Below are 12,226 nucleotides of genomic sequence, written 5' to 3' on the forward strand. Positions count from 1 at the left end.
CAAGGCTGGTAAATTGCTGGCCTGGTTGGACAGGCGGGAAATGGCAAGCCGGGTGGTCCCGGAGATCCTGGGTGAGGACGGAGTGGTGGTTACTGATCCAAGTGCCATTGCCGAGTTCTTTGCGGACTATTTTCGGGGTGTTTATACTTCCGGTTCGGACTGCTCCGAGGCCGACTCATCTGAATTCCTCTCGGCGATAGACCTTCCTTGTCTCTCGGAGGAGGACAGGGTCGACATGGACCGGGACATCACCGCGGATGAGATCACTCTGGCGATCCGCGCTCTGCGTGCAGGCAAAGCAACCGGTCCCAACGGCATACCGGTTGAACTGTATAAGATCCGGCCGGACGTGATCTCCCCTCATTTGAGAGACATGTTCCTCCGTGCCCGCGAGGATGGTATCTTTCCCTTGGACCAGCGATTGGCCACTATAGTGGTTATCCATAAGGACGGCAAGCCGCGAGATGTTTGTAGGTCCTATCGCCCCATTTCTCTTCTCAACGCTGAACCCAAGATCCTGGCCAAACTGTTGGCTAATCGGTTGGTCGGGGTTATAAGCGACCTGGTGCACCCGGACCAGTCTGGTTTTATTCCCCGCCGCAATACTGCCCTTAACCTGAGGCGCCTACACGGGGTTATGGCCAGGGTTCACGCCATTACGGAACCGGCGGTGCTGGCCTCCCTTGATGCCACGATGGCCTTTGATTCCCTGGAATGGAACTATTTGTGGGCGGTGCTGACAAAACTTGGGGTTGGACCGGGTTTCCTGGGCTGGGTGCAACTTCTTTATGCTAGCCCTCTGGCTGCTGTCACGGTTAACGGTCGCATGTCTGCTCCTTTTGCGCTCCAACGCGGCACCAGACAGGGCTGCCCCTTGTCTCCGCTCCTGTTTGCGCTGGCTCTAGAGCCTCTTGCGGCTCTGCTACGCTCACACCCTGACTTGCATGGGATCTCCTGGTCCCCGGGCTTTGAGGACAGGGTCTCCCTGTACGCTGATGACATCCTGCTTTACCTCACCTCCCCTTGCAAGTCGCTTATTGTGGCGTGTGATGTGCTCAGGTTGTTTGGGCGCTACTCCGGCCTGATTATTAACTGGGCCAAATCCTCCCTTTACATCCTCAAGGGGGACACGCCGCGCCTCCCCAGAGGTTGCAACATACAACTGACCGGCCAAGGCTTTAAGTACTTGGGGATTTACATCTCGCACAACCCTAAGGCAAGGTACGACCACAACTTACTCCCCCCGCTCCACCGACTGCGTGGGGATGTGGAGAGTTGGCGTAAGCTCCCTCTCTCCCTACTGGGCCGGGCGGCGTTATTTAAAATGATGTCCCTGCCCAGGTTCTTGTATGCCTTGCAGAATACCCAGGACCTTGTTCCGGCCTGCTACTTCAGGGAGGTCGAGAGCCTGCAGCGCGCCCTTCTTTGGGATGGTCGACCTCGTATCGCTGTCCAGAAGCTTACCATGCCATGGTACGATGGGGGCATTTCGTTACCAGACATACGGAGGTACTACTGGGCCTCTCAACTTACCGCCATCAACCATGGTTTTTACGGTCCCGTGGACAGACTCTGCTATGCCATGGACCGATGGCTCTTGCACGGGGGCAATTACTATCGCGCCCTCTATTCTAGATCCTTTGATCGGAGCCTCACGGGTCCGACCAAGGCGGCGGTCCACACGTGGCGAACGGTTACCAAGATACAGGGCTGGCAGGGCAGACTGACGAAATTCACCCCTCTCTTCGATTCCGACATTTTGGGCAAGCTCTGGCACACCAAGGGCTTTGACAAGTGGGACCTCATAGGGATCTCGAGGGTTGAGGACATGCTTTCCAGGGGGGAGGTCAAGACTTTCCCGCAGCTGCAGGCGGAATACCAATTGAGTGGAACGGAGTTCTTCCGCTACGCCCAGCTGCAACACGCAATAGCCGCCGCCAGACCGGAGGAGGGTGACATCCCCGAGAGCTCCCCCTTGGAGGACAGAGTGCTGGACGGGCATATGCCGGATAGCGCCATCTCTCTGTCCTACAAGAAGCTGATAAACATTCAGGTGGACCTCCTCCAGCGCTTGCGGGGGCAGTGGGTGGCCGATGGGCTGGAACTGGACGACGAGGACTGGCAGAGTGCTGTGTCCTCCCCCAAGGAGGTCGCCATCTCCTCACGTCTGCAGCTGGTCCAGTTTAAAATCCTTCACCGAGTCTACGTTACCGGCCCCAGGCTTGTGCATATGGGCTTCTCGCAAGATGGCCTTTGTCGTCGTGGTTGCGGAGCCCTTGCCACTTTTCTGCATATATTGTGGGAGTGTCCCGTTATTGCCCCTTACTGGGAGAGGGTCCATAGAGTGATGCGGGAGGTGACTGGAGTGGAGCTGGCTGCGGAGGCGCGTAGATGCCTCCTCAATGTCTGGGAGCCAAATGACTATGATACTGCGCAGACCCGATGGGCCACACTAGGCAATATGGTTGCTAAACGGGACATAGCGCAGAGGTGGGGATCCAACGTGGCCCCCCTGGTGGTACAATGGAAGGCCAACATGGATTGGTGCATGTTGCGTGAAAAGACTGTGTACACTGCCAGGGGGCGGCCTCAGACATGGAATAAGGTGTGGGGGGCTTGGAACGCTTACCGAGGTGATTTGTGTCTACCACCTGAACCGTTGCCCCGTGATGAACGCTTATCGCCGTAGACGTTGACAACAGCTATGCTACTCTTGTTCTGATTCTCCTGTTCTTCCTTCCCCCCCCCTCTTTTTCCACATTCTGTCTCAGTTCTTTTCTACAACTTCTCTAGCCTCTGCCGCCTCCTACTGACTCATGGTCTTTTTTTTTTTTTTCCTTCCATTGCCTTTTCTGCGCCCTTGGGCGCTTCTGTTCACGTTTCTGTGTGTAATAAAATAAAAAACAACCTGCATTGTACTGTCACGAATCGCTTGGCACTATGACCGTTCTGATACTTTGCTGCCTTGCCTCCGGGATGTTAGGCTGAATAGCTGTGTGCTTTATTACAATAAAGGTTTTAAAAATTAAAAAAAAAAAAACTATCTCTTTAGCACAAATTAAGCAGCACAAAATCATACAATGCTTAAAATCACCTCCGCCGCCAGCACCACCAGCTTATGATGAAGTAGACTGTTAAATATACATAGCGAGCCTTATTGCCAGATATCTTGCTAGCAACAGCCCCTGTATGCACCAAAATAAAGCGCTATGGTTTAAACATGTCGGAGGCATATGGCATAAAAAACAACACTAATTACAAATGCAATGTTCACTATAGTATACCACCTACCTAGCATTTTGCTACTTCTATTAGTGCACAGAAGCAGATTTAAGTCATAGCCTGGCTTTTATAAACAAGATGCTGATCAGGGCTAGAACATGCGTCACACAGCTTAAATCGATATCAAAAGACGCTCTGATGGATGCGTTTAGGAAGCATGCACGAGCAGCAAAACAAGGGTTACATAGCATGCGGGAAAAACACGGATGTTACGCAGGCTTAATGGTTTAATGAAAAATCTGATACTGCATGGCGATAATGTTAACCTACTATCTGATCAGTTTTAACACACAAAATTCTTCATGGGTTGACTTTTTCCAGGAGCTTCCCAATATTCCTTGTTATCTTCGTGTGCCATCCGCAGACCTCTTAGGCCCTCTTGTGGTCAGTATACGAATTACCGAAATAATGTTTTCTCCTGCTGGCAATATGTATAAACCTCCTGAGAGAAGAAAATCTACCACTTATAACCCGTAATAAGCTTTAAGCGTGTCTGCAGTGAAATAAATAAAACAGTCAGGCTAAAAATCTATCTGGCCTAATGTTTAAAATTGAAGCAGAATGCCTTCACAGCAGCACACAGAAAGCATTACAACTGGCAAATCTAATAAAACAAGCAGTGGTAAAGGAGTCACGGCCTGCGGCCGTGAAAAAGTGAAGTGAACAAGCGCACACTGGGGAAGCCTGGAACTCGAGCGACCATATGGAGAGGGAGGGGGGTGGGCTGCCTGCTGGGAGAAGGGCTGCCTTTGATGTGGTGTCTCGACCATATGGAGAGGGAGGGGGGGGGGGGGGGGGGGGGTGCCTCAAGTAGTGGTTCAGCGGCAATAGGACTCTTTCCTATTCCATTCTTGCAGAATGGAAATAGGACGAGCCCTAAAAATAGTCAGAAAGAAAGATAGAGGCTGGGGAAGACAAATGGAAAGAGAGATGCAATGTCAGAGAGGTTGGGGCTCAGATTTGCATGCAGCCACTGGAGAAGCCTGCTTGTGGGGACTGGGAGGAAGGGTGACGAGAGGCAGGCCCTGCAGTGAATAATTATGGGAGGAGAGATGCTGGCCTGAGGCAGAGCGCACCATATGGAGAGGGAGGGGGGTGGGCCGAGTGCAGGAGAAATGCTGCTGGCAGGAGGAAGGCTCGGGCAAGCTCGTGCATGAGGAGCTTGTCACGTGATTCTATTCTTGTGAACTGTTAGAAATCCGCCTGTTAGAAATGTTTTAGTTTAACAGTAATAGGTCTCTCTACGAGACCTAAAAAGGGTCAACAGCATAACAAAAGTCCTATAATCTGCATTGTTCATGACAACATTACCTATACAAGATCTGTCCTGATAAGATCCTAAAACTGGACTCTCAGAACTCATTTCCCCAAGGGACAGATGAATGACAATACGTCTTTGGTATAAATATTTTAACCTGTACAAAAGAATATCCATATTGATCCTATAACATGCATAACACATTGCCACTAGATGCATATATAGAAAATATGTAATAACAAAAGTGTGTCAACAGACACTTCAATTGACCCAACAATTCATTGAACTTAATTGGACAAAAAAAGACTGCCTGTAGACGTATAAAGCTTGACTCCATACGCCTTCAGTGTCATAGTGCAGTAGTCACAATAGGCCGAAAATTGGCCAGAGATACACTACTACGGATGTGTGTTGCAGCGCGGAAAGAAGAAAATGACGCCCGGGTGTCGGAGAGGACTTATTTGGCTCATCTGACTTCACATCCGGAGTCGATGTCACTGCGGTGCCATACGACGCAGCACCCCAGCGCGCAGAGTTACTTCTCAAACAAATTCCCGGATACAAACTGGCGCCTAGGGAGAATTTAAAGTTGAGGAATCTGTGGCAAGATGTCTCTATCAGATAAGTGAATCAGTGTGTGCTGGGCTTCCGCTGTCGCTAGTTCCAGGTGAGGGGGCAGTAGGGGAGTCCCTCTCTGCCATGACGTAGACCAGTGATGTCAGGACTCCACCAGAGAAGGCCGACCCCCCAGCAGCCCACTCCAGTTTCTTCTCTTCCTGGGCGTGACACTCACTCCCACGCCCTTTTTGGAGATTCAAAGAAAAGGGATGTTCCCCAACACAGCACCTTCAGCTTCACTGGGTACAGCAGCACATACTTAATTTGCATGGCCTTGAGTTCCGTTTGGCTTGTGCTTCCTTTGTCGCTGCACCTGGGCAGTATAGCCTGGAAAAATGAAGACCTTGGCAGATCCTCTTTTTTGCCACACTGCTTTCCGTGTGGAGTCCTGACCAACACAGTTTAGAGCATGCATAATCATAGAACTTGGTGCAGGCCTCTTCCATCTGTCTTTCGCTGGCGGGGAAACTAGCTATTCACTAACCCACTGAAGCACCAATCAGGCCCTTACCATGGGTTCTACGTCTCCCCCCCTATACTTAAAAGCATCCACCCTCAGCCAACAGGCCACACCAGTGCCCTGTGGCCATCCAGTGAGACAGGGAAAGATTGAGAAAAAGGAGAGATGGAGTGTGTGGAGAGGCAGAGGCGGACTCCCCTGGATCTCAAGGCCCCCGTGAGAGGAGACTCCAGCAAGTCCTTCAATACCGTGCAACCCAAATTTGTAAGGCTCCTCCAGGGGTGCCTTTTGCCACACGCAGCACACTTTTCGTCTTAAGCCATAACGAAAAGTGCTAAAGCATACTATTTCCAAAGCAAAATTGTAGCTATTGAATGCAAAAATGTTGAATGCAGAGCTATGCTTGAGTGTTCCTATCACAAATGAACTTTGGAAAAATCTGGCAGGTGGAGCCTCAGGGAAGGGCGCAGGGTTTCTGTCACTCCATCTCACTGGCAAAGGTTTTGTTGACATAATGAGGCGGATAGGATGTTAACACATTGTGTTTATATGATATCAGTCAACACACTAGAAGCTCTACTATTCAATCTTAAGTACCTAGGGTTCCCAGACCGACAACAGCCAACATATTCAAACATATTCATCTATGAAAGATACAATGCTGGCGAACCAGTAATTTTAATCCATGATTAGAACTCCCTTAGTATTTGATGGCCATAAGACAACAATGTGTAATGCCAGCACTGAACAAAACGGCCAAAATTGTTAATTGTTAATTGTTAATTAAAGTGTACAATGGCCAAATATAACTGTTAAAAAGAATGGGACATAAGTGAAGCCATGTAGGACTCTCTAAAAAGCCATGAGCAAGTCTAGGACCAGTACTTAAAGAAGGAAGTAAGTCAACCAATGCAGTTCCAAAAATTCCAAACTGTGCTAGTAATAAGATCAGAATTGCACGGTCAATGGTTTCAAACAAGAAATAAAAATCTAGTGGTACCATCCCACAAGGTTACCTTTAGCTTTCTTTTTTCTTAGATTGTCTGAGCTGCTAGGGGTAAAGGCCATCCGGCTCAAAAAGCATACCATCCAGCTTTCTCTCAGGTTGTGAGCAGGGAACTCAAAATCAGGAACTCAAAATCAATGTTCCTTTCTTTTAAGTAGTCCTCTCCTAAAGACCCTCTTTCTGAGCCTCCCTAGGAAGCAGAAAAATCAAGTTTCCAATCATTTGACCTGTTCATCAACAATTTCTTCTTCTTCAAGGAGGAGGAACTTTCTATATGATGTATCCTTGCAAGACTGCACTTTATGAGCTGCCTAAGGCAGAGGATGAGAGGCACACTAAATCGCCATTCTTGTATTGTTACATACAATAGGACGTCTACCAGTCAATGCTGTTCAAAATACAAACCACCAAAAAGTCATGCCCTATGGAGGTCTAGGATGTGGCAAACCAGCTGAATCACTATGCTTGAAGGGTGTTCCAATTACATCCTAATTTATTGCAGTACAAATACTATCTGAGCAGGCATATTGAAAAACTGTTCATATCTTACTGCAAACAGGTTAAGAGAAAAGCACACTTGCAAAACACATCAATTTCAGCATGCCAACCAAACTGTTCATACTGAATGCATGCTTCATCCTGCTAAAGCAAAGGTTTCTCTAGGCTAACTGGTCAACGGATACTTTAGGTTTTTTTCTATTTAAATTAAAAATACTTACTTTTGCGAAACGCACAGCAAAAAGCTTTTTGTATTTTAAATCCATCAGAAGACTACTCATAAATAGCTGATGATACATGCTTCGAGCACCTGAAAGAGAGAGAATCTCTTTAGTGACAATTCAATGCTATTCTTTACAACATGTTGTCTTGCTTTTCTCTAGGCGTTGCTATCTATAAGCTATGCTCTTTGATTTTACTGCTAAACCACTTAGTTTAAACCATAAAATACTGTCTGTCACCAGTATTGCCTGTCTTCAGATTGCCACCGAATTGACAACATATGTTTACTTATACGAGCTCATAGTGCACATTCAACCCCAGGGTATCAGCATGCTGTGAAGAGAAAAAGTAAAAATGTTTCAACTTACATCATGCTTAACCCAGGCAAAACACCTCCATAAGCATAACAGAGGCAAGAAGCTGACAAAGCTGGTTAGTGGACGGACAGATGGAGGAGATGAAGCAAGGACAAATCAGGGTTTAAGTAGGAACAGGAAGGACTGCTTGAGGAAGTCAGAATAAAACTGAAGGCATAAATACAGAAGCAAGCAAACCAATGGAAAGAGAGGAAGAAAGGCAAAAGTGAATGGAAATCAGCGGGAATCCTGTTTTTTGCAAATTATCACTGGTTTCGGTGGCTTTCAAGTAGGAAAATTGTTGTCTTTTCATGTAAATTAATGAACAGAGATTCAGACTGTAAATGTTTCACCAGAAGTGAGTTCTAAATTCACGTGGCAGCTGCTATTGAGTTATGTGTGGCTGTTCTTCTGTTGTTGAATTTCCGTGTTTCAAGTGTAACGTTCCATAGGATTTTTAAGCTGAGTTTATTGTCAGAACTTTTGAGCGAGAATCTTAAATAGAAAATTAGTTACTTAACCTGTAATTCCAGTTCCCAAGCCTAGCTAACTTTCATAAATTAACTTGCTTAAATCAATCCCAATTGTCAGGCTGGGAATCCCCTGCAAGTTTAAACAGCAGTAAAAAGAGTTAAAAATGGCCACAGGCACAACAATGGTGGTGTTGACAAACAAACACACAAAGGTGTTAGTTTAATAGCACATCCACCTTATTTGAAACAACCCAACCCTGAGCTAATGAGATGGATGTGATAAGTGCCCTACTCAACTGGAGGCTACCGTAGCTCAGATTTCATAATCTTATATGAAGGATACATATAATAGAAAGAGCCTTTGACCAGGGAAGAAGGAACTTTTTTTGCAAATTTACACAAGATACCAATAGTGAGAAACTGGAGTTAGAGGGAAGCAACTCCTATACAGGATTTAATGTGATAAAAGGTAATCATATATAGTGAGAGTCCGACAGGACTTTAGGAATGAACTGGTGGTTGGAACACCACTGACTTTATATCCTTTGTGAAGTTAAGGTATGGTTCTTTATTGTGAATGCTTGAAGCTTTCCAACTATCCTTGCTGAGGTAAGAGTTAGCAGGAATGCAATTTTACATGAGGAACTTGAGATGGGCTCTATGGATGTACTTGAAGGGTGGCAACATTAGTTGACCAAACAATGTATTCAGCACCAATAATACTGGAGAGTCTCACTGGTGAAAAGTGCAGAAAAAAGTCCATCAAAAATTATTTATTTATTTATTTATTTAGAAAGTTTTATATAGCGAGAACAAGATCTATGCAGATATCAGAGCGCTTTACAAAGAAAGGGTACGAACAGGAGAGTGAATAACAGGCCATTGGGCATAGCGTAGTTGTAGGTAATAAGTGGGGTGGAGTAGGTACATGAGGGAGCATAGTTAAACAGGTGCGTCAATAATGCTAATAGTACAAATAAGTGGGAGCATAGACAATCAGGTAAGTCGATAATACAAGTAATACAAATAACCAAAGAGATAGAACTGGTAGTACAGATCGGTGCAGAGTCTTTAAAGAGTCCAAAATAATAGTTCAAGTGTATTTAGCCATGAGGATAGATTTTACTTCTTTCTTAAAAAGTGTAGTGGAGTAGATGAGCCTGGTTTCAGGAGGGAGTGAGTTCCAGATCCTGGGTGCCATTCCTGAGAAGGAGCGTTTATAAGTTTTTTCCTTCCGGAATCTTCGAGGCTTCAGCAGAAGATTGTTTGTGCCTCTAGTGTTTCTAGAGCCGCCAGAAATTGTCAGTTTCTGAGTGAGGTAGCCGGGTGAGCTCAGGTGTACAGCCTTGTGCGCCAAGCAGGCGATTTTCAGATGTATTCTGGCTTCAAAAGGTAGCCAGTTCAGGGATTTCAAGTCAGGGGAAATATGCGAGTGTTTTTTTGACCCAGTGATGAGTCTCGCTGCAGCGTTTAGAGAAGCTCTTAGGGGTGCGGTAGTAGTTAGGGGGGGAGTCCGCAGAGGGAGATGCTGCCATATTCTATTCGAGGGATGACTAGTGCTTGTACTGCAGTTTGGAAGTCTTTGGCTGGGAGGAAGGGTTTAAGTTTCCGCAGGGTATTGATTTGGTAGTTCGCTCCCTTAGTTGCCTTGCTGATATGTTGCTGCATATTAAGATTGGTGTCAAGTGTTATGCCTAAAGATTTTGCTGAGTCCACGATGGTGGGTTGGACATTGAGTGCGGTTAGGTGTTTGAGCTAAGATGGAGTGGTAGAGATCTTTGCGGGAGGTGAGATCAGAGGGAACTCTGTTTTCAGAGCATTGAGTTTGAGATGATTATCGGCAAGCCAGGATTGGGTGCTTCTGATCATTGAGTTCAGGAGCAAAATGTCTTTGGGGGATTGTAATTTGAGATATAGTTGGGTGTCATCGGCGTACATGTGAAAGTGTACATTGGATGCTTGTAACAGGGTGGTGAGAGGTTCCATAACTAGGTTGAACAAAGTTGGGGATAGGGAGGATCCTTGGGAGACGCCTAACGATACAGGTATTGGCGAGGACATCAGGTTGTTGCTCTTGAATTTCTGCGACCTGTTGTGTAGAAAGGAAGTGAACCACTTGAGAAAAGTCCCAGATAGACCCATTCTTGTGTTTAATAGTTCGAGTAATTCTCATGTTTAACGGTGTCGAATGCTGAAGAGAGATCAAGAAGGATGAGGAGGCAGGTATCGTTTTGATCTAGGATTTGAAGGGCGTCGTCAATTATGTGAGTCATAGCACTTTCTGTACTGTGTCCTGCTCGGAAGCCTGATTGATGAGGGTTGAGGAGATCAAACTGATCAATGTGTTTAGTCAATTGTAGTTATGCGCATTTTTCCAACAGTTTGGCGAGAGTGGGAATATTGGTGATGGTCGGCTGTTGGTTTCTTTAGTAAGGGTGTGACTTGTCCAACTTTGAGGGAGTCAGGGTGCCTCCTGGGATTTACCCTTGCTACACAGAGAGAGACAGACTCCTGCTGCTTGCTGCCCAGCCTAACCCGCTACTTTTCGCGACACCCGCTTCGCGGGTGCCGCTCATTTGCATCCTGACTCTGCTCTACCTGGTGTGAGCGGCTCCACAGTCGGTGGAGAGCCAACACGCTCCCAGGTCGAGGCATTTGTAATTTGCACAGCGCGTGGAGCCTACCGGGGGACTGCGAGGACCAGCAGCCTCAGCTCACACAGCTGGTGCCTCTTCCCCCGGCGGCCACGCCCCCAGCCTCCGCTGATAACAACGCCTGGGTCCACTGGCCGAGTGGGTGCCTCCTGGGATTTACCCTTGCTACACGGAGAGAGACAGACTCCTGCTGCTTGCTGCCCAGCCTAACCCGCTACTTTTCGCGACACCCGCTTCGCGGGTGCCGCTCATTTGCATCATGACTCTGCTCTACCTGGTGTGAGCGGCTCCACAGTCGGTGGAGAGCCAACGCGCTCCCAGGTCGAGGCATTTGTAATTTGCACAGCGCTTGGAGCCTACCGGGGGACTGCGAGGACCAGCAGCCTCAGCTCACACAGCTGGTGCCTCTTCCCCCGGCGGCCACGCCCCCAGCCTCCGCTGATAACAACGCCTGGGTCCACTGGCCGAGTGGGTGCCTCCTGGGATTTACCCTTGCTACACGGAGAGAGACAGACTCCTGCTGCTTGCTGCCCAGCCTAACCCGCTACTTTTCGCGACACCCGCTTCGCGGGTGCCGCTCATTTGCATCCTGACTCTGCTCTACCTGGTGTGAGCGGCTCCACAGTCGGTGGAGAGCCAACGCGCTCCCAGGTCAAGGCATTTGTAATTTGCACAGCGTGTGGAGCCTACCGGGGGACTGCGAGGACCAGCAGCCTCAGCTCACACAACTGGTGCCTCTTCCCCCGGCGGCCACGCCCCTAGCCTCCTCGTACTTTACTGTCCCCCGCTCAATCGCGACGCGGGACGCGCGCGGGACGGAGCACGGGGCGAAGACCGGGCAAAGAGCGGGCCGTTTGAGGCCGTTCGAGTACGTGAGAGTCCGGTCCGGGCCCCCCCTCTTTTGCCTGTCACATCAAGGACATTGAAACACCAGTGAAATGTGTACCAGGGAAACTAGGAGTAAAACATCCTCCCTAGCCGCGGCCGGAGCCGTCAAAGGCCCCATTGACACTTACTTTGCTAAAGCTGGCTCCCTTCTGATTGAGGAAATCGAGGTTCTGGAGCGCAGAATATCCCAAGAAATAGACCGGGTAAGGAGATCTTCAATGGGCCCTTTGGCCCAAGCTAGAACCCCAGAAGACAGATCTGGTTTTCCAACTAGCTATAGCACAGACCAGGCACCATGTCCTCCCCCAGGCACTATAACTACTACTCCAGAGCTCACCATTGAGGTCCTGAGTGACTTTGAGGACATGAGCCTCATGGCCTTACCTAACACCCAAATCCCTCAACCTACATCAACAGAGAACACTGAGACAGCTAAAATTATAGAACCCAACAAAGATAGCAATAGGGGGACCAGAGAAGGGGCTATCCCAAAAAAGAAGCAGGGGCCACA

At 48.1% G+C, this 12,226-nt stretch overlaps 1 protein-coding gene across 3 annotated transcripts in view; it reads right to left on the reverse strand.

Annotated features, from left to right (window-relative positions):
• Positions 1-12,226, reverse strand: part of UBR2 (ubiquitin protein ligase E3 component n-recognin 2) — a 1,804,160-nt gene that overhangs the window by 1,526,311 nt on the left and 265,623 nt on the right. For all 3 annotated transcript variants that reach the window (XM_086927821.1, XM_086927820.1, XM_086927822.1), the window contains exon 10: positions 7,344-7,432. In XM_086927821.1, the coding sequence (XP_086783947.1) occupies positions 7,344-7,432 (89 nt within the window). The remainder of the gene's footprint in view (positions 1-7,343; positions 7,433-12,226) is intronic.

This window comes from Lissotriton vulgaris, chromosome 6 (assembly GCF_964263255.1).
Source record: "Lissotriton vulgaris chromosome 6, aLisVul1.2, whole genome shotgun sequence".
NCBI classification, from domain to species: domain Eukaryota; kingdom Metazoa; phylum Chordata; class Amphibia; order Caudata; family Salamandridae; genus Lissotriton; species Lissotriton vulgaris.